Source organism: Archocentrus centrarchus, chromosome 17 (genome assembly GCF_007364275.1).
Source record: "Archocentrus centrarchus isolate MPI-CPG fArcCen1 chromosome 17, fArcCen1, whole genome shotgun sequence".
Classification (NCBI taxonomy): domain Eukaryota; kingdom Metazoa; phylum Chordata; class Actinopteri; order Cichliformes; family Cichlidae; genus Archocentrus; species Archocentrus centrarchus.
This window is the reverse complement of record NC_044362.1, coordinates 20,311,064-20,337,537: the sequence shown is the minus strand read 5'-3', so window position 1 is coordinate 20,337,537 and position 26,474 is coordinate 20,311,064. Positions and strand designations below refer to the sequence as shown.

Here is a 26,474-nt window from a genome sequence, read left to right as displayed (position 1 = left end):
ACTTGCTCCACATGTAACTCATACACTCCAAAATATGAAGTGTTTCAAGTTTTGATAAGTGAGGTTGGACAGCCTTCAGCAACTACTAAGCTGCTCATGGGAACTTTAGGGGTTTCTCACAGTAGTTAATGGGTCTTTAGTGTAGGCTGAAAATTTAATAATAATTTAACATCACAAGGTCATTCTCAAGTCCAGCTACTGAAAAATGAGGACCCTGCATGCTCATATAGGGTTAATACTCTTACTCTGCTATCATCTAAAGAGTGCCATAACTGTAATTAAGGGTTACAGTGAACCGAATAACTAATATTCAGTAGTGGAGACTGACAGGTGTGCGTGTAATTCTCCCCTCAGCCACGGGGGGCGACTCTCCCCAGCACGGTGAACACTGGAGTTTTGCAGGAACCTCCGACGTGTCAAACTGTCGCCATTTTCCTGAGGAAGGAAACGCCTTGAGGGAACAAAACATTTCAACTGAGTAAGTGTGGAAGGGAGACTTAGAAAAGCAAATGTAATGCATTTTTCACAATATTTAAATGTAGTTGTAAAACCCCCCTATATATGTTTACAAGGAAAACTGTCTTTTTTGTGTGCGATTACGGTCACCATAGTCAGAGAAATAGTGACTTGCAGCCGATTAGCGGAATTATCTGAATCGACGAGTCTCTCCTTCCCTTTGTATGTTTTTACTCTCTTGCTCATGTCCCCACATCCACTGCAGCTGTGTAACACGTAAAGTGAATGCATTTTGTTTGGTTTGGTTTTTTTGTTTGTTTCGTTTTTTTCAAAATTTAATACTATCCTAAAATTTGAGCGGGTCGGACGACTATTGGCGTTGCACCGTAACAAGCTAACGCCAGTGTTTACCTAATCTCAAAACTTTTTGCTCCGAGCTAAATATTCAAAGTGCTCCAAGCCACCTTGAGGCTTCAAGAATAATCGGTTCCAAGCATATTGCTAAACTTAAGAAGGCATTTACTGTTACAGTGTGACGGCTAGTGAGTTTATATTTTTATTTTCGCCTAGTAGCTGCCAGGTCAGGAATCAAATCAGGCTGATGAATCATGGGAGTGTAATAATAGATAACTGCTAATGGCTTGGGATTCCGTCAATTTCAGCCTACTGGTTTTTTTGTTTGTTTGTTTGTTTGTTTCAGCAGCTTTTCTCCAATAATATGGATGGACAGCTTATATGTGTAATTAATTAATCATAATACCTTGGACCTGTTACTTAGTATCATATGCGATCATATTTGGTGACCATATTTCCATTTTCCACATTTGCAGACATTTGTGTTTGTGTGTGTTCCTTTTGTTGATATGTTAAACAAGCCATGGAAAAACATTAACATAAACCAATGAAACTAATAATAACATATTTAGTTCACGTTATACAAAATGATCAAGAATATAGTTGTTTTACAGCTATAATTTATGGTGTATTAGGAGTAAACAAAATTTTTTTTTCCTCCTGTCCAGCACACAGGGAAAACACACAAGGAAAGGCATTATTTATTAGCAGCAAAATTTCCAGTATTCACCTTCAGTATTTCAACACAAGCAAATGCAGCCATCTGTAAGCTGGTACTGTCATTCAATAAGATCCATGTAACTCTACAGATGAGGCTGTGCAGTGAGGTTGCACACATCTAATATTTTTTAAATGTATGAAGAAATTACATTTCTTCACATAAATTTTAACTGAACATCCTTATCTAGTTTGGATTATGTAACCAACACAAACGTCATGCTTTCGGTTTGCTATCACATAAGGCATTGAGAAGCATTTGGGAGTTTGGAACAAGCAGTTTGGTCTTTTCTTATGTTTATCATCTGCAATGTTGTACATTGGAGCTTAACAACTGCTCTCTTTCTTCACAGGTATTTTTATTTTATTTTATTTTTTTGTGCTTTTTTGCCTCCTGTCACCAGCCACTATGGGGAATATGTTTGCAGGACTGTTCAAAATGTTCGGGAAGAAGGAAATGAGGATACTCATGGTGGGTCTGGATGCTGCTGGAAAGACAACAATTTTGTACAAGCTTAAACTTGGAGAGATTGTGACTACCATTCCCACAATAGGTAAGACAAAAACTGTGTTTCACGTGACACAGAAAGGAAACCTAAAATCTTTTTTTTTTTTTTTTTTATGTGAACATTTGTTTTCCCCTCCAGGTTTTAATGTGGAGACGGTAGAGTACAAGAACATCAGTTTCACAGTATGGGATGTTGGTGGTCAAGACAAAATCAGACCGCTGTGGCGTCATTACTTCCAAAATACTCAGGGTATGCTTTTCCTCATCATCTGACATTTGATGGCTCAAATCAGTCTCTTTGAAAAATGTCCTCTGCTTCATATTTGGAAAATTTGCACTCACTCATTTGTTTGCTCGTGCTCCAGGTCTCATTTTTGTAGTGGACAGCAACGACAGAGAGCGGTGTGCAGAGGCTCGTGAAGAGCTCTTGAGAATGTTGGCAGAGGATGAGCTGCGTGATGCCGTGCTGCTAGTGTTTGCCAACAAACAAGTAAGTCATCAAGTCTTTTATATAAGCAGGTGTAGATCATAAACACTTTTCACATTTCCTTTATCCGCAGGGTAGATGTCTAATGATTTCTCACCTTTTTTTTTTATAGGACCTCCCAAATGCTATGAATGCAGCAGAGCTCACAGACAAGTTGAATCTTCATTCCCTGCGCAACCGACAGTGGTACATCCAGGCAACCTGCGCCACCACTGGAGATGGTCTCTATGAAGGACTAGATTGGTTGTCTAATCAGCTCAAGAACCATTAATGATTACATTTTAAAATCCAGTCTACTCCACCCAATCTCTGACCTTGCTCTTTACTCTTAAGGTGTTGCTAAACTGAGTTAGCCTATACTGAAAGCTGCTCTTATGTCAGCTATTATTATTATTATCACAAATGTGCCGCCCAGTGGCAGGGGTGAGCTATTCTTGGAAATCAGTTTTATTTTTTCTTATTTTATGTGAGTGTAAATAAATTTGGTAATGGGGCAGCTTATTGCATGCTTTAAAATCCTACTGTGGTGATTTCTGGCTGTTGGGCAGCCATGTGTGCATTGAATAGGAAAAAGAAGGCAGGGAATTTACCAGCACATATTGGCCTGCGAAATCAATGCAGTTGAGGTCACACGTACTGTAAGGACTGATTTAACGTTTTATTAAAAAAAAAAAAAAAAAAGAGAGAAACACTGATGCACTACTTGCAACTACTACTGGTAGCTTTTACCAGTAACTACAAGTACCAGCTCCTCAAAATAAGTGTAAACACTGGCTTTGGCTATGTACTGATGTCACATTGTCTGTGAACACTTACCAGCCTTTAAGTTGGTTTAAACTGAGACATGTTGCCATGACCTCACATCTACCTGCTCTAGGATAGCTGGGGGAGCCAGCCTGTTGAGTCTGCATTAATTTGATTTGATTTTCTTGTATTTTAGCGTCTCAGGTTGATTATGTGTTGCCTTTGCACTGTACTTTTAGAAAAAATTCATGATGTAGTCTGTTGATCTTTAAGGGCATACATATACTGGGTGTTGACATCATTCGGCTGCAAAGGAACTCTTAGCCCACTGATTACTATAGCCATACAGTTTAATTTGTTGTAAGGAGCTGCTTAGTGTCATCACTAAAGGCTCTAGCCACATATGCCTTTTTATTGAACTGAACCTGGGAATTTGCATTGTACTGCTTTGACATTACTGCCAATGTTTTCCTTTGCAGCACGCTGTTTTGGAGGTTAAACAGACAGTACACAGAATGCCTTTTTTTTTTTATTTAAGACGATCACCTTTTTTCTTTCTTTTTTTTTCCAAGACTTATTTGTAAAGGGTGTGGGTGTTTTTAATTGTGGTTGCATCTTTGGATTTTTAGCTGCCTAAATGTAATATTAATCTCTTAAAGTTGTCTGTGTTCTTATGTAAAGCTTCTGTTTTGTGAGGGGGAAAAAGCACTGTAATTAAAGTGGATACAAAATGTTGATGCAACTTATTTTCATTGTTTCACACCGTGTAATAAAATCTAATTTTATGCTGCTTTTGTAGTTTGTCTCCTGATAGAAATGATTGCGTTCAGCAACTGAGAAATTCTCAATACACTAAAGTTTTAGACTTTTTGGACAAAGCCATTAGGCATCACCTTGGCTTTTTTTTTCTACTTAGTCCCTCAATCCAAAACGTAATATGAGAACATGTATGTGCAACAAGCAAATCATAACTGATGTTCATTGCAGCATTCGTAAAGTAGAATTACTATTACAAAGCCCCCAAACTGGTGTCAGTGACCTCTTAAGGGTATCACCCCCTGACCTAGGAAGAAATATGTTGCCCCAAGGTGATGAAACCACCCAGTGCTTAGGTTAAAGCAGTTATGTGGAGAGCACACCCTCTTTCACATTGTGTAAGGGTGGCAATCTAGGACCACATTCTTGCAGGTTGATTAGGCTGCTATGGTTAATGCAGCCAAGCCTGTAAAACGTGGCAGGAGAATATGGTAGTGGTGGAAGAGGAGGTAGTTTGAGTCTTGGGTCCTTCATAGGGTGGCTTTGTCTAGCCTTCTCTCCTGCTGCTTCATCAGCTCGGTTTGTGTGTGGCGGTCTAATGGTACTCAGCCATATAAAAAGGGCCAGGCTGGTTTTTTGCACTCTTCTTTATGAATGCCTTGCTCTTTTTTTTTAGTGTACCCCCCCAAGGTGCCAGTATGCAGAATACCCTCTTTCAGACCAAGGCAAATGCAAACACTACACTCTATTATGACCAGTAAAGAGAATTCCAATGGTATCGCACCAGTCAGTGAGCTGAATCTAGAATGACAAGGGATTACTTGGGAAAATGACCAGTGTCTAAGTAGTGCAAGAGGTACAGTGGGATGGAGATGTGCAAATGAGAGAAGAAAAAAAAAAAGGTGTCAAGAAGCATCTTAGAGGACTTCGTTAAACAATTGTTAATACAGTTACTCAACAAAAAGCTTAATTAAGTGATAGCTTTTCAAAATCTTTAGGTTTCCCAATATGAAAAAGTAGCCAGACATTTGTGTTGAGGGTTTTCTGCCAGAAATTGCTTAGGGATTCAGGTGAGTCAGGTTATGCTGGAAGACTGGCTCAAACAGAACTTTCACTCAGGAGAAAGAGGTTCAAGTTAAGATGTTTTTTTTTTTTTTTTTTTAAAGTCACTGGTTTAGCACAACTGCATGCTTAGATTTAAGAAAAGATCACCTCTGCCTCTGTGGCAGCAAGCCTTTAAATGTTCATACACAACAAAAGTGCCAGTTGTATATACACCAGGCCTTTATGGTAACTGTAGAATAATAAGACATGTTCATGTAAAGACTGCGTGAGTCATGAGTGTCATGTAAGTTTCCATGAAGGGTTTTTTTTTCCTGCTTGCAGCAACAATGGTCAGGGTTGAAGTAATCTTCTTAAATTTCCTGAACCGTAAAAGCTTTGAGGATGAGAAAGAAAACCATTCCATTTGCTTTGGAAAAAAGTTTATCTGTATTTGACTAAGATAACCAAAAAAATACACACTTTATAGCAATACGGATTATGTGACATCTGATGATTAAATTACTCAAGGTGATCAAAAATTGTCAAACCAAACACCAGTGTCACATGACCAACCTTTTGAATGAAGGAGTTAAAACCTGAGACTAAAGTCTGTTACACTGATTAGCATCCATCCACAGTCTGTTTAGCTGTTCAAGTAAATAAGGTCTTGAGGGTCGGTCAAGCTGCTGTAGAGCACTCTGTCCGCATTATGCATGTTTGAATCAGGGGTGGGGGGTGGGCAGGACATTAGTCGTCCGAGTCTGTGTCGTGGCGCCGCCTGTGGCTTTGTGTGGCACCAGCAGGAGCCTTCTTGAGGCTGGCAGGGCTACGAGAGACAGGAGAGCCTCCATCAGAGGAGTCTGTGTCATGCCGCTGCCGTCGATGATGGGGGTCGGAGGGCTGTCGCTCGGCCTTTGCTCCCCCCCTTGAGTGGCTGTCATGGGGTCTGGCTCCACTCTGACTATGGTATGATGGATTATGATGATGGTGGTCCTTTCTGTGTCTGAAAAGTAAAAGGGAACAAACACTCAGTGATCGGGGCCTGTTTAAATGTTGTGAGGATAGGGAAGAATAAACTGCCATTAGCTTTAGGCATCTGAAAAGAAAAAAAAAACACCAAACAGCACCTGCAAGTGAAAATAACTGGCTGTTCACCTTGTATCACAAACACTATACAAGTTTATTGTGATTCCTTTCTTACCACACAAATTGCTGAAACACATAAAAGACGTCATTTAATCTGCTGTCCCTTTCAATTAAAACATAAAGATCAAATGTAAAGTTTATACATGTACCCCACATCTAAAACAAAAAGTGAAGTTGCTGTATGTAAGATAGTGCCTCACTGCCCTCTAGTGCTGACAGTTTTGTAGCAAATGTTGAGGCCTCTTAACATGTAGTTTAAAAAATGTAAGGGTACTTTTAGCTGTTCCCTTATTTCCCAAGTTGTCAGATGAACCCGCATTTTTAATTTGGCACAGATTTTATACCAGCAGCCCTTGAGGCTGGGTTTGTATCTCCCAATCACTAACTGGGGATCTTTGGCTTGTAACATGAATATAGTTTAATAAAATACAATACTGCAAATGAATGACAAAATGCCTGAAACTGGTTCTGAACAAAGATGATTATTTGCTTTAAGACGTAGTGTGAGTTTGGTCCAAACTCACACCAGGTGACAGCAAATGTCCAGAAATAAACCGACCTCTTTCTGTTGTCCTCAGACTCGGAGGAGGATGAGTCTCTCCTTTGTCTTTTCTTCTTTTTCTCCTTCTTTTTCTCCTTTTTGTTCTTTTTCTCTTTCTTTTTCTTTTTGCTCTCATGCCTTCAGAGAGGAAAAGATTACATGTCAAATCTATTATTATTATTATTATTGCATTCCCATTCATTCACTGGCTATTATTACAGCAAACATGGGTAAGTGTTTGTCGGTATGAAACATTTTCCAAGTAGTAATTAACACTAAGCACTCACCTCTGTTCCTCCTCTTGTTTTACTTCACTCTCAGCTGTTCTTGTTGCTGAAGTTTCTGTACGACCCTCAGTCTTGTGGTGCTTGACAGAAAGCATTTCTCAATTACTGCACAGACTGTGAAACACCCTTTATCCAAAAAAAGAAAAAAGAATAAAACAAACTTACTGTAAAAACTGGCAAGCCCATTTTAGCAGCTTCCTTTTCTTTTTGGGACAGGACCATTTTCCGTGACCCTGCACTGCGGATGGAATAATCAGAGAGAGAGAGAATAAAACACTTTGCAGTCAGAGCATTCAGTGGTACCACTTTTTCATGACAGAGGCACAAACAGATGTTGCCATTTTTGTTAAATTATCACCCACTGGCCACTTTGTTAGGTACACTGTTCAACCGCTTCTTAATGCTTCTAATTAGCCAGTCACCATAGGAGCAACTCAATGCATTTAGACATGCAGACATGGTTGAGACAACCTGTTGAAATTCAAACTGAGCATCAGAATGGGGAAGAAATGTGATTTAGGAGACTTTGAATGTGGCACGGCTGTTGGTGCCAGGCAGGTTGGTCTGAGTACTTCAGAAACTGCTGAGCTACTGGGACACTGGGAAACTGATGCTGCAATTCACACAGAACCACCAAAATTGACAGAATATTGGAAAAATGTTTCCTGGTCTAATGAGTTGATTTTTGCTGCAACATTTAAATGGGTCAGAATTTGGCATAAACAACATGAAAGCATGGATTCATCCTGCCTTGTAACAACAGTTCAGGCTGGTGGTGGTCTACTGGTGTCAGGGATATTTTTACTTGCCACTAGTACCAACTGAGTATCATTTAAACACCACAGCCCACCTGAGTATTGTTGCTGCACACGTCTCTCTCTTTATGACCAATGTACTCATCTTCTGTTGGCTGCTTCTAGCAGTACCATGTCACAAAGCTCAAATCATCTCAAACTGGTTTCTTGAAACATGTATGGAGTTCACTGTTCTCAGATGGCCTCCACAGTCACTACATCTCAATGCAAAAGAGCACTTTTTGGATGTGATGGAACAGGAGATTCTCATCATGGATGAGTCTGTTCTGTGTGACGCTATCATTGTCAATATGGACCAGAATCTCTGAGGAATGTTTCCAGCACATTCCTTAGAGATTCTATGCCACACAGGATTAAGGCAGTTCTAAAGGCAAAGGGGGGCCAAGCCAGTACCAGCAAGATGTACCTAATAAGGTGTCCAGTGAGGTTAACGTAAGACTGACAAAAATTCAAGTCAGGACCTTTGTAGATCCATACAGTGGCAGACATATTAATGAAATGACACATTTACAGGGTCAAGATGTTGATGATGATCAATGTTCAGAACTACTTTGCAGAATTTCTTCTATTATTACATCAAACATCTAAAACACTTTTGAACACCACTGCTTTAAATAAAGTTGAAAAAAAAAGAGAGAAAGTAAAAAAACAAAAAAAAAACTCACCTGGAGCTTCCCAAACCAGAGATGCGGTCAACATTTCTCTCATCACCATCAGCCTCCTCCCTCCTGCAAACCTCTACAAGGTCCTGCCATTGAAAGTCAAATAAAAATTTAAGACACTAGGCTTTTTAGTGACAACAGATTTTTATTTTATTTTTTTTAAAAGATGTTCATAAGTTAAGTCACATACCTCTTTGGTCAGACCGGTCGGTTGTCTCTTTATATTCTTGTGGCCTCTAAGTTGATAATGGAAAATGAGAAATTATTACATTGTTCTGTCTAAACTTGCAGTTTTATAGGAGTCTTTTTTATGGCAAGTTACACGTACAGTGCAGCCATCAATGCCTCTTCCTCTGCTGCCTTGACAGCAGCAAGTTCCTCCTGCCTGGACAAAGCTGCGCCACCTTTTTTGTCTTTTGCATACCAGGTCAAATCTTTGCCTTTTTGCCATCGTCCTACTGGTGCCATTAAAGAGTTACCTGGAAACAACATAGAGGAATTGACGTTGGGTGTTAAAGATGTCAGAGTAGATCTAGGAGGAGATGTCAGAATATGTAACTTTTACATATTAAGTCAGTCAGTCCCTTCCCGTAGAGGTATTATAACATTTGTAACATTTTTGGCCAACAAGGATGTTTAAAATAACAATTTGGCCAATGGCTGACATCTTTTTAATTTTTAATTTTGAAAACCAAGAAAATCTTTAGAATAAAAATCTTTACTTAGTTATTAACTCTTCATCAGACAGTTTAAACATTAGGTAGGGCAAAACGTGTATATATATGTGTGTTTGTGTGTGAGTGAGTGAGAGATGTACCACATGGATAAAGGTAACATCCTCCCCTCCATAGTCACGTTTAAACAAGACATGTTATACATCTGCTGCTAACAGGGTGTATAATGAGTCATTTACTGAACATTAATATTATTATGATGTGTTTACTTCAGTGCTTTCCCAAAATGTAACTTTCTGAATCATTTGAGCAGGGTTACTTTTGTCTTCTGTGTTACAACAACGGTGGTCGCTACGTAGGCTAGCTGCTGTTGGCGCGCTGGCATGCTGGCAGCTGTGCGGGCTCACATAACGGAGAGGCTACGTGTCTGTGTTCAGGGGGGAGCAATGAAAGCTAGACTCTGCTTTGTATAGACTGAAAGACTAGGCAAAAACCAAGCGATTAGACCCGTCCAGACTCCGTGTAATGAGGGACACGACAACAAAAGGTATGGGGAAAGTGGCATGTATGTAGTTTAACACCTGTTAAGATATATTAGCTAGCAGCAACGCAGCTGGCTGGCGCTGATAACAGGCAGATTGCTACTATCTCTACTTACCCAGATAATTTTCTCTGTGTTTATCGACTTTGACGTCATCCCAGTTGAACTGATCCTGACCTCCCCGTACTCCTCCAGATCTCGAGGAACCAAACATTTTAGTAGGGTATCTCCAGAAGTTAAGACAAAAACAGTGTGCCGTTGACGCAAACAGCTAGCTTTGCCACGTTAGCACATGAACTACGCGACTGGCTAAGGCCTTCAGCTAACACTCATCCGGGGAATCTCTCTGGTAAGTTTAACTTCCCTGTGGTGAGCCTGTTTCTTAGTGGTAGCGCTTCCTTTGCCCACTGGCATTACTTTCAGTGCTTATTCCTAAATGTCCACAGAGCGCAGGGGAAAGCTTAAGATCGTTACTCTCTGCGTCTTCAAAGTTAGAGTAAAAGGACTGCCAGACCGCGCACACGTCGGTGCTGCTGCTTAGGAAGAAACTGACTGTTTCTAGTCGAATGCATACACATTTTCTAAAATAATAATATAATTTAAAAAACAAACAAACAGCGTTTTCGGTACTATTTGTTTGACTAATGTTGCTGAAACCCCCGCTTTTTCAGCATTGTCTCGCGCGCATTCTTGACACGCGTGCACGTCACTTGTTTTGTGTTTTGGCCCGTGGTGATGACGTAGACAGCACGGTTTTCTGTAGTGGTTCTCACGGCGAAGACGCAGAGCAGAGAAGGGAGAAGATACTCAGGAGACGGTGCTTAAAGTTGTGGATAACGTTACTCCAGACGCATAATGAGACATTTTTCCAGGCTGTTTTCAGGTAGGAATGGGTGCGTTTTGGGGTTTTTTTTCTGTCCTCTGTCCACTTTGTTTGCTGTATCTCGATATCTGGGCGCGTCATTCATTCCTGGAGTCAAAACAGGGGCGAAGATGGTTCTTGTTCCTGAGTGTTTTAAATTAACATGGCTGACACAGTGTTACCTGTGATTTAATTATCAGTAAGTCAGGTTAGGGAAATGTGATGCAGGCATGGAGCAGTGTATGAAGTGTATTTAAGCTTAATTATACTGTATTCCAACAACTTTAACTCACTCATTTAAATAATGTTAGTTTTTATATGATTATAACACACTCCCTTTGCAGTATCTGTGTGCTATATTTTAACATAAAATATATATGAAAAAGATTGAAGAGATCTTACTATGTGAAAAAGATAAGAACCTTTTGTCCTCATAATCGGAAAACTAACACTGTTGTCCTGATATTACTTACTACTGGGGTGATGTTAATAGATGTCCCTCTGTAAGTGGGACTGCACACAATCTTTATTCCCTGTCCCCCTGTCCCACATCTTGAGACAATGTCCCACAATTTGATTGGCTCTGAAGGATATGCACTTTTCTGAAGTCTGGCTCTTACCCAATGAAGATTAGCCCATCTAATGCTATGCCCATCAGTGAGAGTTACAAATTACTAAAAAAAAAAAAGAAAGCTATAAGCTTTTCAGATTTTGGTGAATATAATGGAAGCTACCACAAAGAAAATGAAGCAGCAGTAGAGTATAGGGGGGTAGAGTTGTTTTTCAGTTTTCCACAGGAGAAAATTAGGTGCTAAGTGACACAGTATGTGTGTTTAATAATTGGCTAAATGGACCCCTACAGAAAACCAAAGACTATTACCAGACAGAACAGCAACTGCAATAATTAAGAATACAGGAGTGTATGAAGACTATTGCATAAGACTGTAAGAACAAACCTTGGCTTCCTTTTATCTCTGTTGTATTTACTTAGCAAGATATTTGGAAAAGCTGCATTGAGATGCAATATATTGGGATATAATAGACCCCCACACAGATGCTGTGTTTCATTTATTTTGCTGGGATTTAGTCAGCCTACATACTACATGTTGTATTGTCACGGACTGCACCAAAGTTTTATCACCAATTAGCCCTTCTGTGTGAATCATTAATGCACTTTCTCTGTTGTTTAAAAAGAAAAACTCAACAGATAGCATGTGATTTTTTTTAAAATCTGGCTTCAGGGTATTATTGCATTACATGCAATTTAGTGCGCGTGGTTAAAGTCAGGCACAGTGCTGCTTCCAATAAATGTTGGGTGCTGATTTTAAACTCACATGGCACTCATTTCCTGTCATGCAGCTCTATTTATGTGGGAATGGTGTTCTGTGAGTATGATTTTTTTATATAGGAGGAAAACTGCCTTTCTATGTTGTACTGATGCTGTTTTAGATTTAGGCTGCAACTGTTTTTTTTTTTAAATCGGTTCATTATTATGTATGTTGCTTCAATAAATGTCAGAAAAGGAGGATAAAGAAAAAGAAATCTGCCTGTTATTCATAGTGATGGCAAAAAGCATATTTTGTTTGATTAACAGAAGAACCCAAATGATGGCAACCATGATGTAAATCTACATTTTTAATTATTTGAATATTCAGTTTTCAATTAATTTTTATTTATGCAGCACCAAATCACAATAACAGTCACATCAAGGTGCTTTAATTTCCTGTTTTCTTACTTAAAGGGACCTACTTTGCCCTTTCACAGTTTGACATTTTTATGCTTGGTCTCTTCTAGAGTAGCTTTGCATGAGTCACAGTTCAAGCCAGTCCTTTTTAGCCTTATGCTGGGCCTCAGTCCAGCCTCGCAGTTCATCCACAGCTCCAAACAAGCTGTTAAATTTCCCCTCCCCACCCCTTTATGCCAACTCTTTTATTTTGTTATTTTTCAGTAAAAATAAAAATAAGAAGACATCTTCATGCAAAAAGTTTTATATACTTGCCACTCTTCATTCATTTGGTTGAAGCAGCTATTAGCTGGGTGGGTTTTCTGTGCTTGCAGCCAGAGCTGTGTGCCTGACATGAGCATTATGATGTGCATTATGAGTGTTGCACTCTGCAACTTCTGTTTTTAAATGCCATTGTTATGCTAATAAGGACTCAGATAACCACACATAGCAAATGTTAGGGAAGTATGTTTATGTTTCATGTATCTGAAAGAAAAAATTATCAGCTGATAAATCAGTATATTTGATTTAAAAATTTTAAAAATCTGGTATCACTTGGGCTCTACATTTATTTATTTCATAAGAAAAAATGTCTACACTGGGATTAGCTATGCTGAGTTTTCCATGATTGTAAATTAAATATCTCTGGGATTGAAGACATCTTCTTGGCCTCTGGAAATTTGTAATGCACATTTTCTAGACTGAATGATGAGGTAAAAGTACTAAAACAATTAATCAAATACTAAACATAAAAATCGTACAAATTAGGATATCATGACAGGAAAAGGTCTTTTAAAAGCTAAAAGCCACACTTTTTCAGAAAAAGGAACTTGTGCACCTTTAATTAGCCACGTTGCTGTTTATGGGAAGCATTCGAGAGGTGATGGAGGACGACTCTTGTCATTTGCACCTGCAAAGATGAGCTTGCTTGGAAACCAGAAGGCTCATAATGCTGTGCTGCTTTTATTCTCAGCTATTAAAAGATCACATGGGTGTCCCAACGTGCAGGACGATTTACTTTTGCTTTCATTTTTAAAGATTGCTTAGAGTTAGCAGATATTTTTGATTGTTGATTCAGTGCATATATCATGTCATATGGAATAACTTACTTTTGGATTAACTGCCAACCCGTCTGATACCTGACACTGATGTAAGTAATAGTGTAGTTACAACTGGTGTTTTAATACGTTTCATTATACTGTGTTGTCTTCTTCATTAGGTTAAATGTTTTTCCAGACTCTTAAGTAATTGTAGACTGAGAGGTTGTTTGAGCCTCAGGACTGAAACCAAATTGCACACAAGTGTGCACTATATCAGGTCACTAGCAGTTAATAAGATATTAAAACTGAGTTTTAAGATGGGACATTAAAAAAAAAAAACTAGCAGAGTGAAAGAGTGGCCCTGCCCTCTCCCTTTCTCTCCACCCATCTGCTTTTAAACACAGACTGCCAACACAGTCGCTCCCTTCCTGCTATTTGATTTTCCTGTCTGCGTCAGCTCTGTGTGTTTTGCGGAAAGGTAAGGAGGAACGTGACAGGGATAGCTCAGTTCTTTGCTTGACTATTTTAACCAGTGAAAGAAATGCTATGTAACAGGGAAGAAAAGGAGCAATGTAGAGAAACAAGGAACTCTTATTCTGTCTGCCCACAAGCTTTTGGGATGTTAGATGCTGCGTGCACACTTTAGCTTGAGATACTTTTAAGCTCTAGTTTAAGTAGAAATCTGTGTTAATTAAATGCAGTTTCTTTTTATTCTCAAGTCTCCTGTATTTCGTAGCTCTTCACTTCTTTCCAGCACTCACAAGCAAAATGGGGCTCTCTAATTAGTGAGTAATTGTTCCTCGAGAGCACCATGGTAACTTCACGGCTTGCTTACTAGTTGATTGCCTCAGCACTCCTGAGGGATGTTTTGCTCTCGTCTTGTTTGTTTTTTTAATTGCTGGCATATAATTTTATGGGGTTTCTTCCACTGGACCGAGACTTGTCTTTGCCTGTAAAGAGAAAAAAAAAACCGTATGTATGCACAGACTCATGTTGGTCTTGTTGGTCCCGTTGGTCCCGTGATGACTCATATAAGATTGTGTGGTTGCGTGTCTTCTCTACAGCCTCGCCCATTTGTTTCCTATAACAAATTGCACTCTTTTTCCACTTCTCTTTCAGCTATGGCTGGACCCAGGCCTGTGGTGTGTAGTGGCCCATCAGGGGTGGGAAAGAGCACTCTGTTAAAGAAGCTCATGAAGGAATATGAAGGTGTTTTTGGCTTCAGCATCTCACGTAAGTGTGCCAGTCTATGTCCTCATTAATAATTTGGCATTAATGTAGCATTAATTAATGTTATTAATTTGGTGGTGAGGTTTGTTTTTGGTAAGTTTTGATTTTCTGCCTAGTAGATTAACAGATTGTTGCAGCGTTAGGTTTTTAAAGTTAAGAATATGACTGAAATGTCTTATCTGTTCTCAGATACAACAAGAAAACCTCGACCTGGAGAAAAGGACGGCACAGGTGCAGTATATCACTCCTCTTTCACAACCAACAAAACATCTGAAAGCACCCTGACTGAACAGTTTGTTGTTTCTTTTTCCCCTCCGGGGTTTCAGATTACCATTATGTTACACGGGAGGTGATGCAGGCAGGCATCGACAATGGCGATTTTATTGAGAGTGCGGAGTTTTCCGGGAACCTGTATGGGACGAGTAAAGCTGCTGTCCAAGAGGTGCAGTCCAAGAACCTCATCTGTTTATTAGACATTGATATGCAGGGTGTGAAGAATATCAAAAAGACAGACCTCAATCCAATGTTCATTTCCATCCAGCCGCCATCCATGGAAATCCTGGTAAGTACACTAGGAAACCTAGTTTAATTTGAATTGTGCTGAGCATGTGTCTGCAGGTTCCCATTTTTCCACCAAACAAGTGGGTCTTATCTCCAGTTTAAATTGCATTGCAGGAACCTGGTAATACAGGTTTTGGCTGCTCTGCTCTGAATATTTCTGAAAACCTTCTGGAGGTTGAACCCACTTTGTTGTTTCAGGAAAAACGTCTGAGAGGCAGAAAAACGGAGTCGGAGGAGAGCCTCCAAAAGCGTTTACAGACGGCCAAAATAGAGATGGAGTTTAGTAAGTAGCTGTGGTTTGCTCTCAACAGTTCACAGTTTAAAACCGCAAACCTTCATATCATAACTGAACATATCTTTCTTCTAGGCAAAGAACCTGGTGTATTTGATGTCATAATCGTCAATGATAATTTGGACGATGCTTACGTGAAGTTGAAAGAAACTCTGAAGGATGTGAGTTACCATTCCACAACACACTTTTTTATAGTCGACATTGTTTTAATGTATCAAGAAGAAATGGAAAAAGGTTTGCTCAGAGAATGAACTTAGTGGCATTTCAAAGGAACACCTTAAAATTATTTCAAGACTAATATGTGCGCTTTTTTAAAAAAAAACAAAAAACCCACACATATTAGTCTTAGTGATTACTGTTCAGCAAAAGTTGCACAGACTTGCTTTCATGTTCTTGGTCTATTGCGGCAGGTTTATCTGTACTTCCTGACTAATTATGAATAAAATTTTCTCTGCAGGAAATTGATAAAGTCAAGAAAATGTCCTCATAGGAGACATCAGCATCCAGACACCTTTTGGTCCCCGTCCAGCCACTCCTCACAGCACCACAGACCTCCATTCTAGTCAGCTCAGACAATTTCCCTCTCCAGATAGTCAAACACTTTTTGTTTAGAAGTAGTTACTAATAAATAACTTAGTGTAAAGTGGAACTTTTTTTAAAAAATTTTTACAGACAGGAAGTGCTTTCATTGTTTTCATTTTTATCTTGAAGAGAACACACCCCAGTAACTCTTACTTGAAGTATAACTGACATGGTAAGGAGGTATTTCTCTGTTGGACGCAATTTGATGCACAGAGATAATATTACGTGCAACTTCATTCTTTTACTGAGGGCGTACTAATATGACTCATTCCATCATCTGGACAAACTGGTGTTTCAAGGACTTAAAAAAGCACATTCTGGTATCTAGATTTTTTGGTTTGTGGCACTGAATTCAACTTTTATCAGTTGAGGATTGTTTTTTTTTTTTTTTTGGTTTTTGGGCAACCAGCTACACTGTGTTGATGTTAGATGTTTTAGAGACAGTGAAATGTATAGGTTATGGACATTGTGAGAGATTAAAACCAGCACTCAGGGCTCTGCAAGTTCAGCAGGTAGGCTTGGGCAGTATCCTAGTATCATGCTACCTCGGAGTATATAGATGGAGTACTTCCTATACTGTTAAAATACAGACACTCCTTTCTGTTTAACATGTATGATGTATTTAGGTCATATATTGTAGTGTCTTCACAGCACATGCCATCAGAGGGCAGAGTTGCAACTGACTAACAGACAGCTGAGCTCAGTGAGCTGTGAAACATGGCAATTACAACTGTTAGGGATTATTTCGAGTTTAGTTCCAACTCCCTAGAGGTTAACTATTTGGTAAAGCTGCAGTCAGCAGCATAAATTTGCAGGGCTGGATAATGACAGACAGCCGCTTAATCTAACAGTGAACCAGTAATAGTCTAAACTAATATTTCTGGTGCTAGCTATCAGCTAATCTCTCACCCTCTCATCTAAAGTGTCATCTGTCAGCTTTTAATTTATTTATACAAATGCCGTCATATACCTGGTGACATGTGAGGAAGGTATGAAAGACTAGATATCGCCCAAGTCTATCAGAAGGTAAACTCATCCCTGGAAAACACAGTGGCTGTTTACTTTCAGGGCGTATATACTAGTCAGCCATACTTTTGAAATAGTAACATTGGTCCAGTGCTGGTAAATGTTTTTCTTTTAAAACTTTTTTTAATATACAGTACCAGTCAAAAGGTTGGACACACTTACGCAAGAGTGTCCAAACTCCTTTACACTCTTTGTTGGAAAACCATAAATACTGCTGTGCTCTCGTAAAAGTAAATCCCATCACAGGTAGAAACAGTACAGCTACATATTAGTCTTTTATAACAAGTGTTTATTTTAATGTTGTAAATTTGTGAAACTTATTTTGTGTAAGTTTTCAGCTTTACCTGTACAGTAAAATGAGTGAATTGTTTGTTTTATTGCTTAGAATTAAGCAAATCTTTTACTTGAAAACTAGGGAAAAATATAATCAGTTCAAAATTGCCATTTTTAGATTGGATATTCAATTATGCCTCAACCAGTATATTCAGGTACCTTGTAACATTCATTCCTTTGCGCAGAAAGCTTTGTGTTCTTGATACTTAAATACAAGTCTTGCAAATGTTACATCATACTGAATAAATGCATGAAGGCATCTTTAAGACTAAACCAGTTATTATAGAAATGTGCTTCTTGTAAAAATGTACTAATTTAATTTCCAGCACTAAGACTTTGTTATACATTGAAACATCAGTAAACATGTTACCATACAACAGTGCATAATTTGTGTGCTATATAAAGAAATTATGAAAGAAGCTGGTTATGTGGCATATTGCAGTACTTTTATTTAATTGAACACTTTTGTACTCAACCATGTTTTGTCCAAAACTACACATGTACAATACAAGCAAGTACAACCAGTTTGTGATTCAAAATTATTACATAACATAATCCCTGTATCTGACACCTTTAAACAACACAAACACCACACGTTTTAAATAGGAAGTTACTCTAATTACTTTTAAATTGCACTGAAAAGGTAGTAAATTCTGTCAGCTCAAGTACTTTGCACAAATATCTGCGCTTATCAAATATAAGATGATGTTCTGGTTATTCTAGAGAAACACATCTGTCTTGGAGAAGCAAATGCATGCAGTCACTCATCTACATATGTCACTTGCATATGAATATTCCTGTAATAGCCTGTGTTTGCAGGTAGTTTCACTGCACTAGCAGACACAACAATGTCCAAAAAGTTGCGTAAAAAATTCAGTTGCTTGATGGTAGAATCACCTACTGAATGATTTACTGATAGAAGTGTCATGTTTATATATGCTGCTCACTAAGGAATCATTCACAACACCACAAAACAATGTAGTAGACACTAATGATTCTCCAATTTGATTACACAAGTCTGATTAAATTACAGCCCCTGAAACACAAAAGTCCCCAAGTTTATCCTAAGTTTGTATTCAGTGTTGCTCACTTGAAACATGCATCTCATTACCTCCAATATTTCCAACTCCAGGATTCCAAAGTGCCAAAACATGGCCTAAGCGGTACAAAAGTAAAACTTGAAGTATTATAAATGTTTAATTATTTATGTATGTAGCAACAAACCTACTAAGTAAGATGTCTGGATCAGTTAATACTGGCAAGTAAAGTTCATGATCCAGCAAAGCTGCGGTGCTTAAATTTATTAGACCGCCTAACATAAAAACAAGAAAACACACAGTTTAGAATTCTTTCAAAAACCTGTTTAAAACAAACAAAAAAATTATTTATTTGGCAAATAAAACAAATTAATGTTTTTATACCCAAATTTGAGCCGGCACACTGGACTTCTCTGAGGGGGAAATGAATCGAGCATAACATTCAACCACTACAACTAAATAACTAATCAAAAAATAATAATGTGCTTTAATATTTTTTTGTAAAACTACATTTGAAAATTCATGTATAGCAACAATAATTATATTTTGATTAAAGAGCTTGCACATACTGGCGGATTAATCACTACAGAAACATAAAAATGATTTTTGATAATTACCAGTACTATTAATTTAGGCATAAACCTTACATTGGGTGGTGGTCTAATACATTTGTTAAGCACTGTATGTATAACTGAAAATGTTCAACATTTATTTTCTTTAAAGACTTCACCTCACAATTATGATGAAATATTTAATCACTAAAATGTCAGACCTTACTTAGCTACTGTCCATCATATATTTTGTACATAACACAAAATGTTGATGTCATATAGCAGAACAGTAGGAGACTGAAATCTGCCAACAGTGATATATTTATTCCTACATTGTCCAACTCGTATGTAAGAGACATTCGAGTCAAATGATTTGTCAAGAAAACAACTCTAAGGATGATCCTATGTGATTGGCAGCCTAAAAATGGAATGGTCTGTCAAATGCAATAAATGTACCTCAGGTTAGGATTTGTTTTTCTTATCTTGTAAATTAAATGTCCCCATTTAAGACTAAGAGGGTTTGTGACACCAAATTAAATTTGTTTGATTTCACTGGTTCTGATAAAGATTATCTCTAATTTGAAGAGTGACAGGATTACCAACTGATGTGTAACCATAGGTCTGAGTTGACACTTTGGTTTTAAAACTCTGCTGCTTGCCCTCGACTCTCTGCACCTCTGAGCAGTATGAAGGCTTCACTTCCAGCTTTGCATGGCTCACTTGGATAGGCACGAGTCTCTCCGCCCTGGACTGGGCTTCCCTGGCTTGTGGTGGGACAGCAGATGAGAAAAGGCTGCTGGAGAGATTTTCCCTGAACCGACTAAAGAAGCCAGTCCTTTGCCGCGGCACTACATCAGGCCGCCCCACATTTAGAAGCACTGGCTGTCCCACTGTAGACCCACCAATCTCCCTCTGGAGCACAGAGATCTCGCAGGGCTTGTCATCAGGAACATGGTGAGTGTGGGAGGAGCCATAAGTCTCGCCTCCTTCTGGGATGTAATCCTCCAAGTCCTCAAGGGTCAAAACACGATCTCCTTGTTTCAGGAACACAGGCTCTTGATTTCTGGCAGATTTATCATCTTCATCATCGGGTTCAAAAATGATAGTTTGTTGATCATCCAGATCGCTGGTGTTTTCTCCAGCTGCAGCAAGGACAGATGAGAGCTCATGTGGCTCCCCAGATGCAGCGTCAGTCACATCTTCCTCCCAGGAGAGCGGCTGGCTGCTGATGTCTCCCTGCAGCTGGGCCTGTGCTTGTTCCACAAGCTTGTTGTTGGAATTGTTAGCATTTGGGTTTTCCACTGAAGACCTTTTTGGTCTTGAGGGAGTGCCTGCACGATCAGACCCTGCTGGTGAAATACCTCTCCTCCTGGGCAGCCTGGGAGACTTATTGACCTTATACTCGATGACCTCTTCTACTTCAACCCACCTGGGCTTGCTCTCTGGTCCCCTGGCTTCAGCTCCCTGGGGCTCAGTAACATAGAGAGTTGGGATAGTGGTCTTTCTTGGAGTAGGCATCCTCCGTGTTCTGGCTGTAGGAGGCTCGGGGGTGGAAGTCTCAGAGCGGTGGGCACCAGCCAGAGTCAAGCCGGGGGATCTGTGCCTTCTCATACGAGGATTCTTCACCACAGTGGTTATTGTCTCCTCACTGAAACAGGAAGGACATTAGGGCTATATAAATAAAACCAGCTTGATCAACTGGCAGTAATAAGGTTGGCAGCACCCTGATGAGAACAGCCCACCCTTTCATCATCCTTGTGATAGATTCCTTTTGCATGGAGGCTGTAAATACTACACAATGCATACATGGGGCCAGAGAAAGACACAAAAAAAATGCTCCAAAGTCCCTTTGATGGGTAATGTTATCTACTAGTAAGCAAAATCTACACAACTATATGAACCCAACAACTGCAGTGGAATTTTATCTTAAAACAACCCCCTTAACCTCCTGAGACCTCAGCTCCTGTTTATGATGCATTTTTAATTTCTCCTAGATATATGTGATTAGATAGACCTGATATGTATACAAGCTTTCTTCAAAAAGGGAGTTTTATTTTGTTACATAGTTGTTACATACTTTTGGGGGAAAAAATGTCCTCAGATGCGGACAATGGGTTTATTTTATAGCATAATACAACAAAGTCCACATGGCTTAACAAAGTATGAAACACTATTGAGCAGAATGAAGTATAAGGTGCAGCAAAGCCAAAATGTAATGTCCTCATATGTATATTATTTCACTGTGAAATATGCAGAAATAATTTTAATAATATATACTGCAGATAGGTTTTTAAAAAAAAAAAGTCTGCAGTATTTTTCAGTGTCTAACTAGTCGCACATGACAGCATTCATTTTACTTTGACAGCACTTACATGATGATGGTTTTCTTTGGTATTTTCGTCTCCTGCTCGGTAACTATGGGAGAAACATGGACAGAGCAAGATGATTAGTCTTAAAACTAGGCCTGAAAAAATGCCATCAAATTTGCTTCAACTTTCCATTGTTAAAGCTGCACTAAAAGCATTTTCTGCTTATCAAAAACCAGAAAAAAGTAGAATTATTAAAAAAAAAAAAAAAAATCTACAAAGAGTAAGACTGCATGGATAAAGTCAGACTCCCTACCTTCAATGGTAATGGCCTGCTCACCAGCGCGAGCCACAGCAGAGGGGAGGACTAAGTCAGCAGCACACTTGGTACTGCCCAGACGGTTCGACAACTGAAATACAACAGGGATATATTTTTAGAGTCCTAAATGTGACTAGCTGCTGCTAATTGATACCAGCTTTCTTGAAAGCAATTCTTAGGTGCAAAGACAATTATATGACCAGCATGAAATCTCCCCTCACTGACCCTTAATGATAAAGGAAAAATAACCTTTGTAAACATCTGAGATCTTTTAAAGATATTTAGGGATAGTCTGAAGAAGGGCATGGATGCCCGAAACGTTACTTCACCTTGAAGGCAATTAAATATTTTTCTAGGAGCATTCCGGTGTGCGGACTGTCTTTTTCCAAAGATATTCAGGCCCTTTACTGTGGATCTTCGAATGGATCCTGATTGCTTTAATAATCCTGTACTGTACTGTACTGTACTGTACTGTAAGGTCTTGGCGTTCCTAACTGAATTTCCCAGAGATTACTTATGCTGTGAAATGGCACAAAACTAATACAATTAAACTGAAATGTATTAGTCTAGACCAACCTCACACTCATAGTGCCCAAGGTCTCTTTCTGTCAGGTTTTTTATAACCAGAACCAGAACTCCACTGCGGAGCTCACTGTAGGTCTGATACTTCTCCTGGTCAGTCAGCAGCCTGCCATCCTTGAACCACCTTGAACAGTAACACAGAGACAGACAGCAGAGATTAAAAGACAGGGCTAATATTCAAAAAAGTTGTGAAACTGGATCAAAATGATGGAAAGCAGAAAATATATTGAAAGTATTCATACCTGACTTTGGGTCTGGGGGCACTTTGTATTACACAGGTGAACTGAGCATCCTCACCGGCAACAAAGATGGCATTCCTTATTTTATTTACAAAACGAGGAGGTACTAAAAGAAACACATCACATCACATGTTTTTCATTATTCACGGTTATTCATGAGAAAAGTGTACTGAAGCAGCAGAAAAGACTATTGTTAGGATCATCCTATAAGTATATTTAGGACATTATCATGTGTCACTTACCCTGAACAGTGATCTTTCCAAGAGTACTGGCATTTCCAGCTGGGCTTGTAGCAAAGCACATGTACTGACCAGAATCATCTGCAGTCATATTGTCCAGGATTAGTGTGCAGGAACCATCGGGGTCTTCGATGATGATGTGATGAGGATCTGCCTCCACTGCGCGTCCATCTGTATCACAGTAAGTAAATAAGTAAACAAATCCATTCATGAAAGATTCTATGATGGCTCCAGATGGCTAAAAACCACAGAGGAAATGCTTTACCCTTGTACCAGGTGACCACAGGTTTGGGTACTCCAGTAACTTTGCAGGCCAGTTTAACTGTCTGGCCCAGCTCTGCTGTGCAGTTTGCCAGTATTTCATCAAAATCAGGCGGACCTGGAAAATAGTTTGACATAAAATGCTGTGTGAAATTGCAAGCAATACAACAGGGAGATAAAGAAAAACTGTGATCGGTGCGTGTGTCCCCCTTACTCCATGCAGGCATGCTGTATCTCTGCTGCAGTTCTCTGAGGTCTCTCAGCCACGAGTTCTTGATGGTGACAGTTCGGGCCTGTAAGGTGTACTTCCTCACAGAGTCCTCACGCTCATGCCAGATCTCAAAGGCACGGTCATCACCCTCCACTGTTTCATTCACATCAATGTTATTCAACTGCAACAGGATAAAGGAACCAGCAAACATCATTCAGGCTGAAGACCGTGGGAAGAAATATGATAGTAAAAGGAGTAAATATGTTAAAACACTCACCTTCATCATGTTTTTAAAAATATATGCTTGTGTATCAGTGTTGCTGTCTCTCTTGGGTTTGCAGATTATGCAGTAGTTCTTAAAGAGGAAGACGTGGCGGTGGTGACCTCTAGAGGAAGTTCGAATTCCAGGAGCACCCTCCCACACTTGGAAAGGCCCCTGGTGTGAGATAGTAAACATATACAAACAATCAAATACATATGTCAAATCAAGACACCACAGTCAGCAGCTACACAGTACCTGTCTGATTGGTTCTCCAAGAACTTCTAGGGTGGCAGGATAGTTCTCAATCATGGAGACATGGTGGGTATTCTCAGAACGCTGAGGGAGTGCAGACACCATTGCAAAAGCCTCTTCCAGCAGGCAGCAGTTCTGACCATTTCTTGCCTTGTTTCGAATGAGCTCCTGAAGATGTTGCAGTGGAAATTTCAGCAAAACTGCAGTTACATTGATTCTGGACACAGTTTAAAAGCTCTAAAAGCAAATGCCTGACTCGTGAGAGAAATAACTGATTCTAACATGATGCATGTACACATTCTGTCTGTTACCTTGAGAAAAACCTTGTACTTCTGAATCCTCTCCAGTGGTTGTTGGAGGTAGCCACTGATGCTTCTTACTGGTGGATCTGCAGGGTCTGCATTAGCCTGTGCCGTTTCAGTGTACTCCTGTAAAGAAAAGGAAAAAAATGGTGATTTTAACAGTTCAATTAGTTTAATTAACAAGAACACAATAGTAAGTAATTAAAGACCTACTGCAGCCACTGACTCAGATAAAATAAATGTTATTTTGTGTGTAATACATTTCCGTGCAACACATTTTGTAATGCATAGTACAGCACTAACACTTCTGCTGTTACCTTAAAGAAGCTGTGGACAGTCTTGTCACTGATGGCAGATTCAGCCTGACTCTGACCTACAAAATACTGAAGGTACTTCTCAAAGCCCTCCTTGTTCTTCAGGAAACACATGGCTATGTCGTCATCGGTGTCACAGTCATTCAACTTTGGAAGGAATCCCCTACAAAGAAAATTGTTGAGAGCAATTTTCTTCATAGTCAAAAACAGCTGAAAATAATTAGTATTCTAGAGGTGAGCTCACTTGCTGTGGAAGGACTTGATATCATCAATGTTCCTGAAAATAGCCTCTTTCTGGCTGGTGACATCAGGCGGTGCATCAGAACTGTCTGCATGCTTCAGGTGATGGGAGGTGAAGAATTCCACCTCCTTGACAAACTCTGATTCTCCATTTATCAGTTCCTGGATCAACTGGCTAGAAACATGAATTAATAGTTCGTTATGGTGCTTCCTTTGGTTGCACTGTTTGTTTTGTGACAACACATATGCTTTACTTACAATAATTTTCTCTTGTATTCTCCTTCAGACACCTCTTCTACACTTGTTTCTGGAAGGTCGCCCGTATCAGCAGAGAGCTGTAATACACATTTTTTTTTACATTTCAAAACAAGTACCTAATGCGCGTAACATGCAGTGGCAGTTCGGCAGCAATGGTCTTGAGACATACTTTGAGTTTTTTGTCCAGGTAGGCAGGTGAGACCCAGCCTTGGCGGGATGGTGTCGTTTTGGTGGGTTTGGTCCGAACTAACCACTTGAGTGGATGAGCCGAGTCCAAAACCTCAACATACTGTCCCTCCTTTAGAGAGATGGAATCTTTGCTCGCTACAATGGGGTTGTAGTCAGCTGTTGCCACATAGATGTCAAACATCTACAAAAATATGCATATGAATACCTGGTATTAATATATATTAATACATGACATGTATTGTGTACATGGAGTTTTAAGAAATGCTGTAATGATTACAAATCATGAGCACTTTAACAGGATGCTATTAAGTTGCCTATCCAGCACAACCTCAATTCTATTTCCACCTCCCAGTGATCCAGACATACAAAACTGGCTCTTAATAAGATTTTCCCTTAATTCTTAAAATAAAATTTTGTTTTGCAAATGAGAAATTGCTGCATTAAAACTTTCCCTTCATTGATGTATTTTGTATTCTGTTATAATGTGTCATTCCAGTCTTCAATTGATGAAATTCTGATATAAACCTTTTGTTTTCCAAATAATTATGCATAAATTCTTATATCTCACCTCTCCCCTGGCATCTCCTTCATCAGACTCAGAGGAGGAGTCAGCAATAAGGGAGGGAGGACGGGAGCGCCCGTGATGAGGTGATGGAGAAGGTGTCTTGGTCTCATCGTCACTGTCGCCACCTGGTACACGTAATGAAGCTGGGGCAGTAAGGACGAAGGAGGGCGATAGGTAAGTTGTGAGAAAATGCCCGTTATTATAATCTATCCTTTAAATCTGTGCAGCAGTTATTAGTACCTACACCACTCAGTTTGTCAAAGCTAAGCTGAAGCAGGTCCATCAGCTTACATTCAAATTTAAAGCCATTACTTGCGTGTACCAGTGCTGTATTTACCTGCTCAATTTTCAGTTTTACTGTATACTGAGGTAACTGCATATTTTTTAAAGATGCAAAGTAAACAGAGGGAAAAGAATCCACAGTGGTTATTCATTCTAATGCTCTACCATGTATAACTACTGTATTAGTATCATGACAACATGCAGCAAGACTTTATCTGAACTCTCCACATACATGTCTGCCAGTGAGCATGTATTCCACCTACACAGAGACTTCACATATTATTGCAAAAATTATTTTAGTAACAAAAGAACAAAGGAGAAGCCTTGTTGAAGATGAGTGAGGAGATATAAAGGGCACTAACAGAAAGAAAAGGGAATGGCTGAACTGTTATAAAGCTGACACTGAAATAGAGCTGTTATGACATTAACTAAATATTTCTTGTATGTAAAAGAAAATGTAAGGCAAACTGTTTTATCCAGTCATCTAATGCTACAAAAATATCTGTATAGGATCTGTGATGCTGATGCACTTGGGATACATACTGGTAGATTTGGGCCAAGATTTCATCCACTGGAGCACTTCATGATTCTGTAAACTGTCTGAATAACAAATTAATCATTTAATGAGTATTTATTTGGTGGGACCGATAAACTAATGGGTGTAAAGGTGGTTAGGAAATGAGT

General features: G+C 39.3%; 4 protein-coding genes across 5 annotated transcripts in view; 2 read left to right on the top strand and 2 right to left on the bottom strand.

Moving 5' to 3' along the window:
• Positions 1 to 383: 383 nt before the first annotated feature.
• On the top strand, positions 384 to 4,057 carry arf1 (ADP-ribosylation factor 1). Its single transcript, XM_030751813.1, has 5 exons — positions 384 to 478; positions 1,881 to 2,081; positions 2,175 to 2,285; positions 2,401 to 2,525; positions 2,635 to 4,057. The coding sequence occupies exons 2-5, from the start codon at positions 1,937 to 1,939 to the stop codon at positions 2,791 to 2,793; spliced, it is 540 nt and encodes a 179-aa protein (XP_030607673.1). The 5' UTR covers positions 384 to 478; positions 1,881 to 1,936; the 3' UTR covers positions 2,794 to 4,057.
• Positions 4,058 to 5,351: 1,294 nt separating this feature from the next.
• Positions 5,352 to 10,447, bottom strand: c17h1orf35 (chromosome 17 C1orf35 homolog). Of its 2 annotated transcripts, XM_030751671.1 has the most exons (8): positions 9,850 to 10,447; positions 8,846 to 8,996; positions 8,708 to 8,753; positions 8,521 to 8,603; positions 7,206 to 7,278; positions 7,041 to 7,120; positions 6,772 to 6,891; positions 5,352 to 6,069 (listed from the first exon to the last, which is right to left on the bottom strand). In XM_030751671.1, the coding sequence occupies exons 1-8, from the start codon at positions 9,944 to 9,946 to the stop codon at positions 5,814 to 5,816; spliced, it is 906 nt and encodes a 301-aa protein (XP_030607531.1). In that variant the 5' UTR covers positions 9,947 to 10,447; the 3' UTR covers positions 5,352 to 5,813. The 2 variants fall into 2 exon arrangements, with proteins under 2 accessions (XP_030607531.1, XP_030607532.1); XM_030751672.1 differs by lacking the exon at positions 6,772 to 6,891 and having other exon boundaries at positions 5,353 to 6,069.
• A 10-nt stretch (positions 10,448 to 10,457) lies between these two features.
• Positions 10,458 to 17,893, top strand: guk1a (guanylate kinase 1a). Its single transcript, XM_030751673.1, has 7 exons — positions 10,458 to 10,615; positions 14,477 to 14,590; positions 14,777 to 14,818; positions 14,914 to 15,149; positions 15,347 to 15,431; positions 15,516 to 15,601; positions 15,898 to 17,893. Exons 1-7 carry the CDS (start codon positions 10,588 to 10,590, stop codon positions 15,928 to 15,930), a joined length of 624 nt encoding a protein of 207 aa, XP_030607533.1. The 5' UTR covers positions 10,458 to 10,587; the 3' UTR covers positions 15,931 to 17,893.
• A 1,032-nt stretch (positions 17,894 to 18,925) lies between these two features.
• obscnb (obscurin, cytoskeletal calmodulin and titin-interacting RhoGEF b) overlaps positions 18,926 to 26,474 on the bottom strand; it is a 64,454-nt gene continuing 56,905 nt past the window's right edge. Inside the window, 17 exon segments of the mRNA XM_030752564.1 lie at positions 18,926 to 20,617; positions 21,342 to 21,384; positions 21,592 to 21,685; positions 22,171 to 22,300; positions 22,419 to 22,521; positions 22,658 to 22,825; positions 22,920 to 23,033; positions 23,130 to 23,307; positions 23,404 to 23,562; positions 23,644 to 23,808; positions 23,952 to 24,068; positions 24,260 to 24,419; positions 24,501 to 24,671; positions 24,755 to 24,831; positions 24,924 to 25,124; positions 25,512 to 25,651; positions 26,334 to 26,390. Of these exon segments, the coding sequence (XP_030608424.1) occupies positions 19,519 to 20,617; positions 21,342 to 21,384; positions 21,592 to 21,685; positions 22,171 to 22,300; positions 22,419 to 22,521; positions 22,658 to 22,825; positions 22,920 to 23,033; positions 23,130 to 23,307; positions 23,404 to 23,562; positions 23,644 to 23,808; positions 23,952 to 24,068; positions 24,260 to 24,419; positions 24,501 to 24,671; positions 24,755 to 24,831; positions 24,924 to 25,124; positions 25,512 to 25,651; positions 26,334 to 26,390 (3,176 nt within the window). The 3' untranslated portion in view covers positions 18,926 to 19,518.

Excerpts from the sequence above, each read along its gene's own strand:
- arf1 (XM_030751813.1), top strand. The coding sequence starts at position 1,937 with ATGGGGAATATGTTTGCAGGACTGTTCAAAATGTTCGGGAAGAAGGAA. Across the intron at positions 2,082-2,174 it reads GACTACCATTCCCACAATAG|GTTTTAATGTGGAGACGGTA; the intron begins GTAAGACAAAAA and ends TTTCCCCTCCAG. Across the intron at positions 2,286-2,400 it reads TTACTTCCAAAATACTCAGG|GTCTCATTTTTGTAGTGGAC; the intron begins GTATGCTTTTCC and ends CTCGTGCTCCAG.
- c17h1orf35 (XM_030751671.1), bottom strand. The coding sequence starts at position 9,946 with ATGTTTGGTTCCTCGAGATCTGGAGGAGTACGGGGAGGTCAGGATCAG. Across the intron at positions 7,279-8,520 it reads TCTGGTTTGGGAAGCTCCAG|TGCAGGGTCACGGAAAATGG; the intron begins GTGAGTTTTTTT and ends TTCCATCCGCAG. Across the intron at positions 6,070-6,771 it reads TCTGAGGACAACAGAAAGAG|ACACAGAAAGGACCACCATC; the intron begins GTCGGTTTATTT and ends TTTACTTTTCAG.
- guk1a (XM_030751673.1), top strand. The coding sequence starts at position 10,588 with ATGAGACATTTTTCCAGGCTGTTTTCAG. Across the intron at positions 10,616-14,476 it reads TTTTTCCAGGCTGTTTTCAG|CTATGGCTGGACCCAGGCCT; the intron begins GTAGGAATGGGT and ends CTTCTCTTTCAG. Across the intron at positions 14,819-14,913 it reads TGGAGAAAAGGACGGCACAG|ATTACCATTATGTTACACGG; the intron begins GTGCAGTATATC and ends CCGGGGTTTCAG.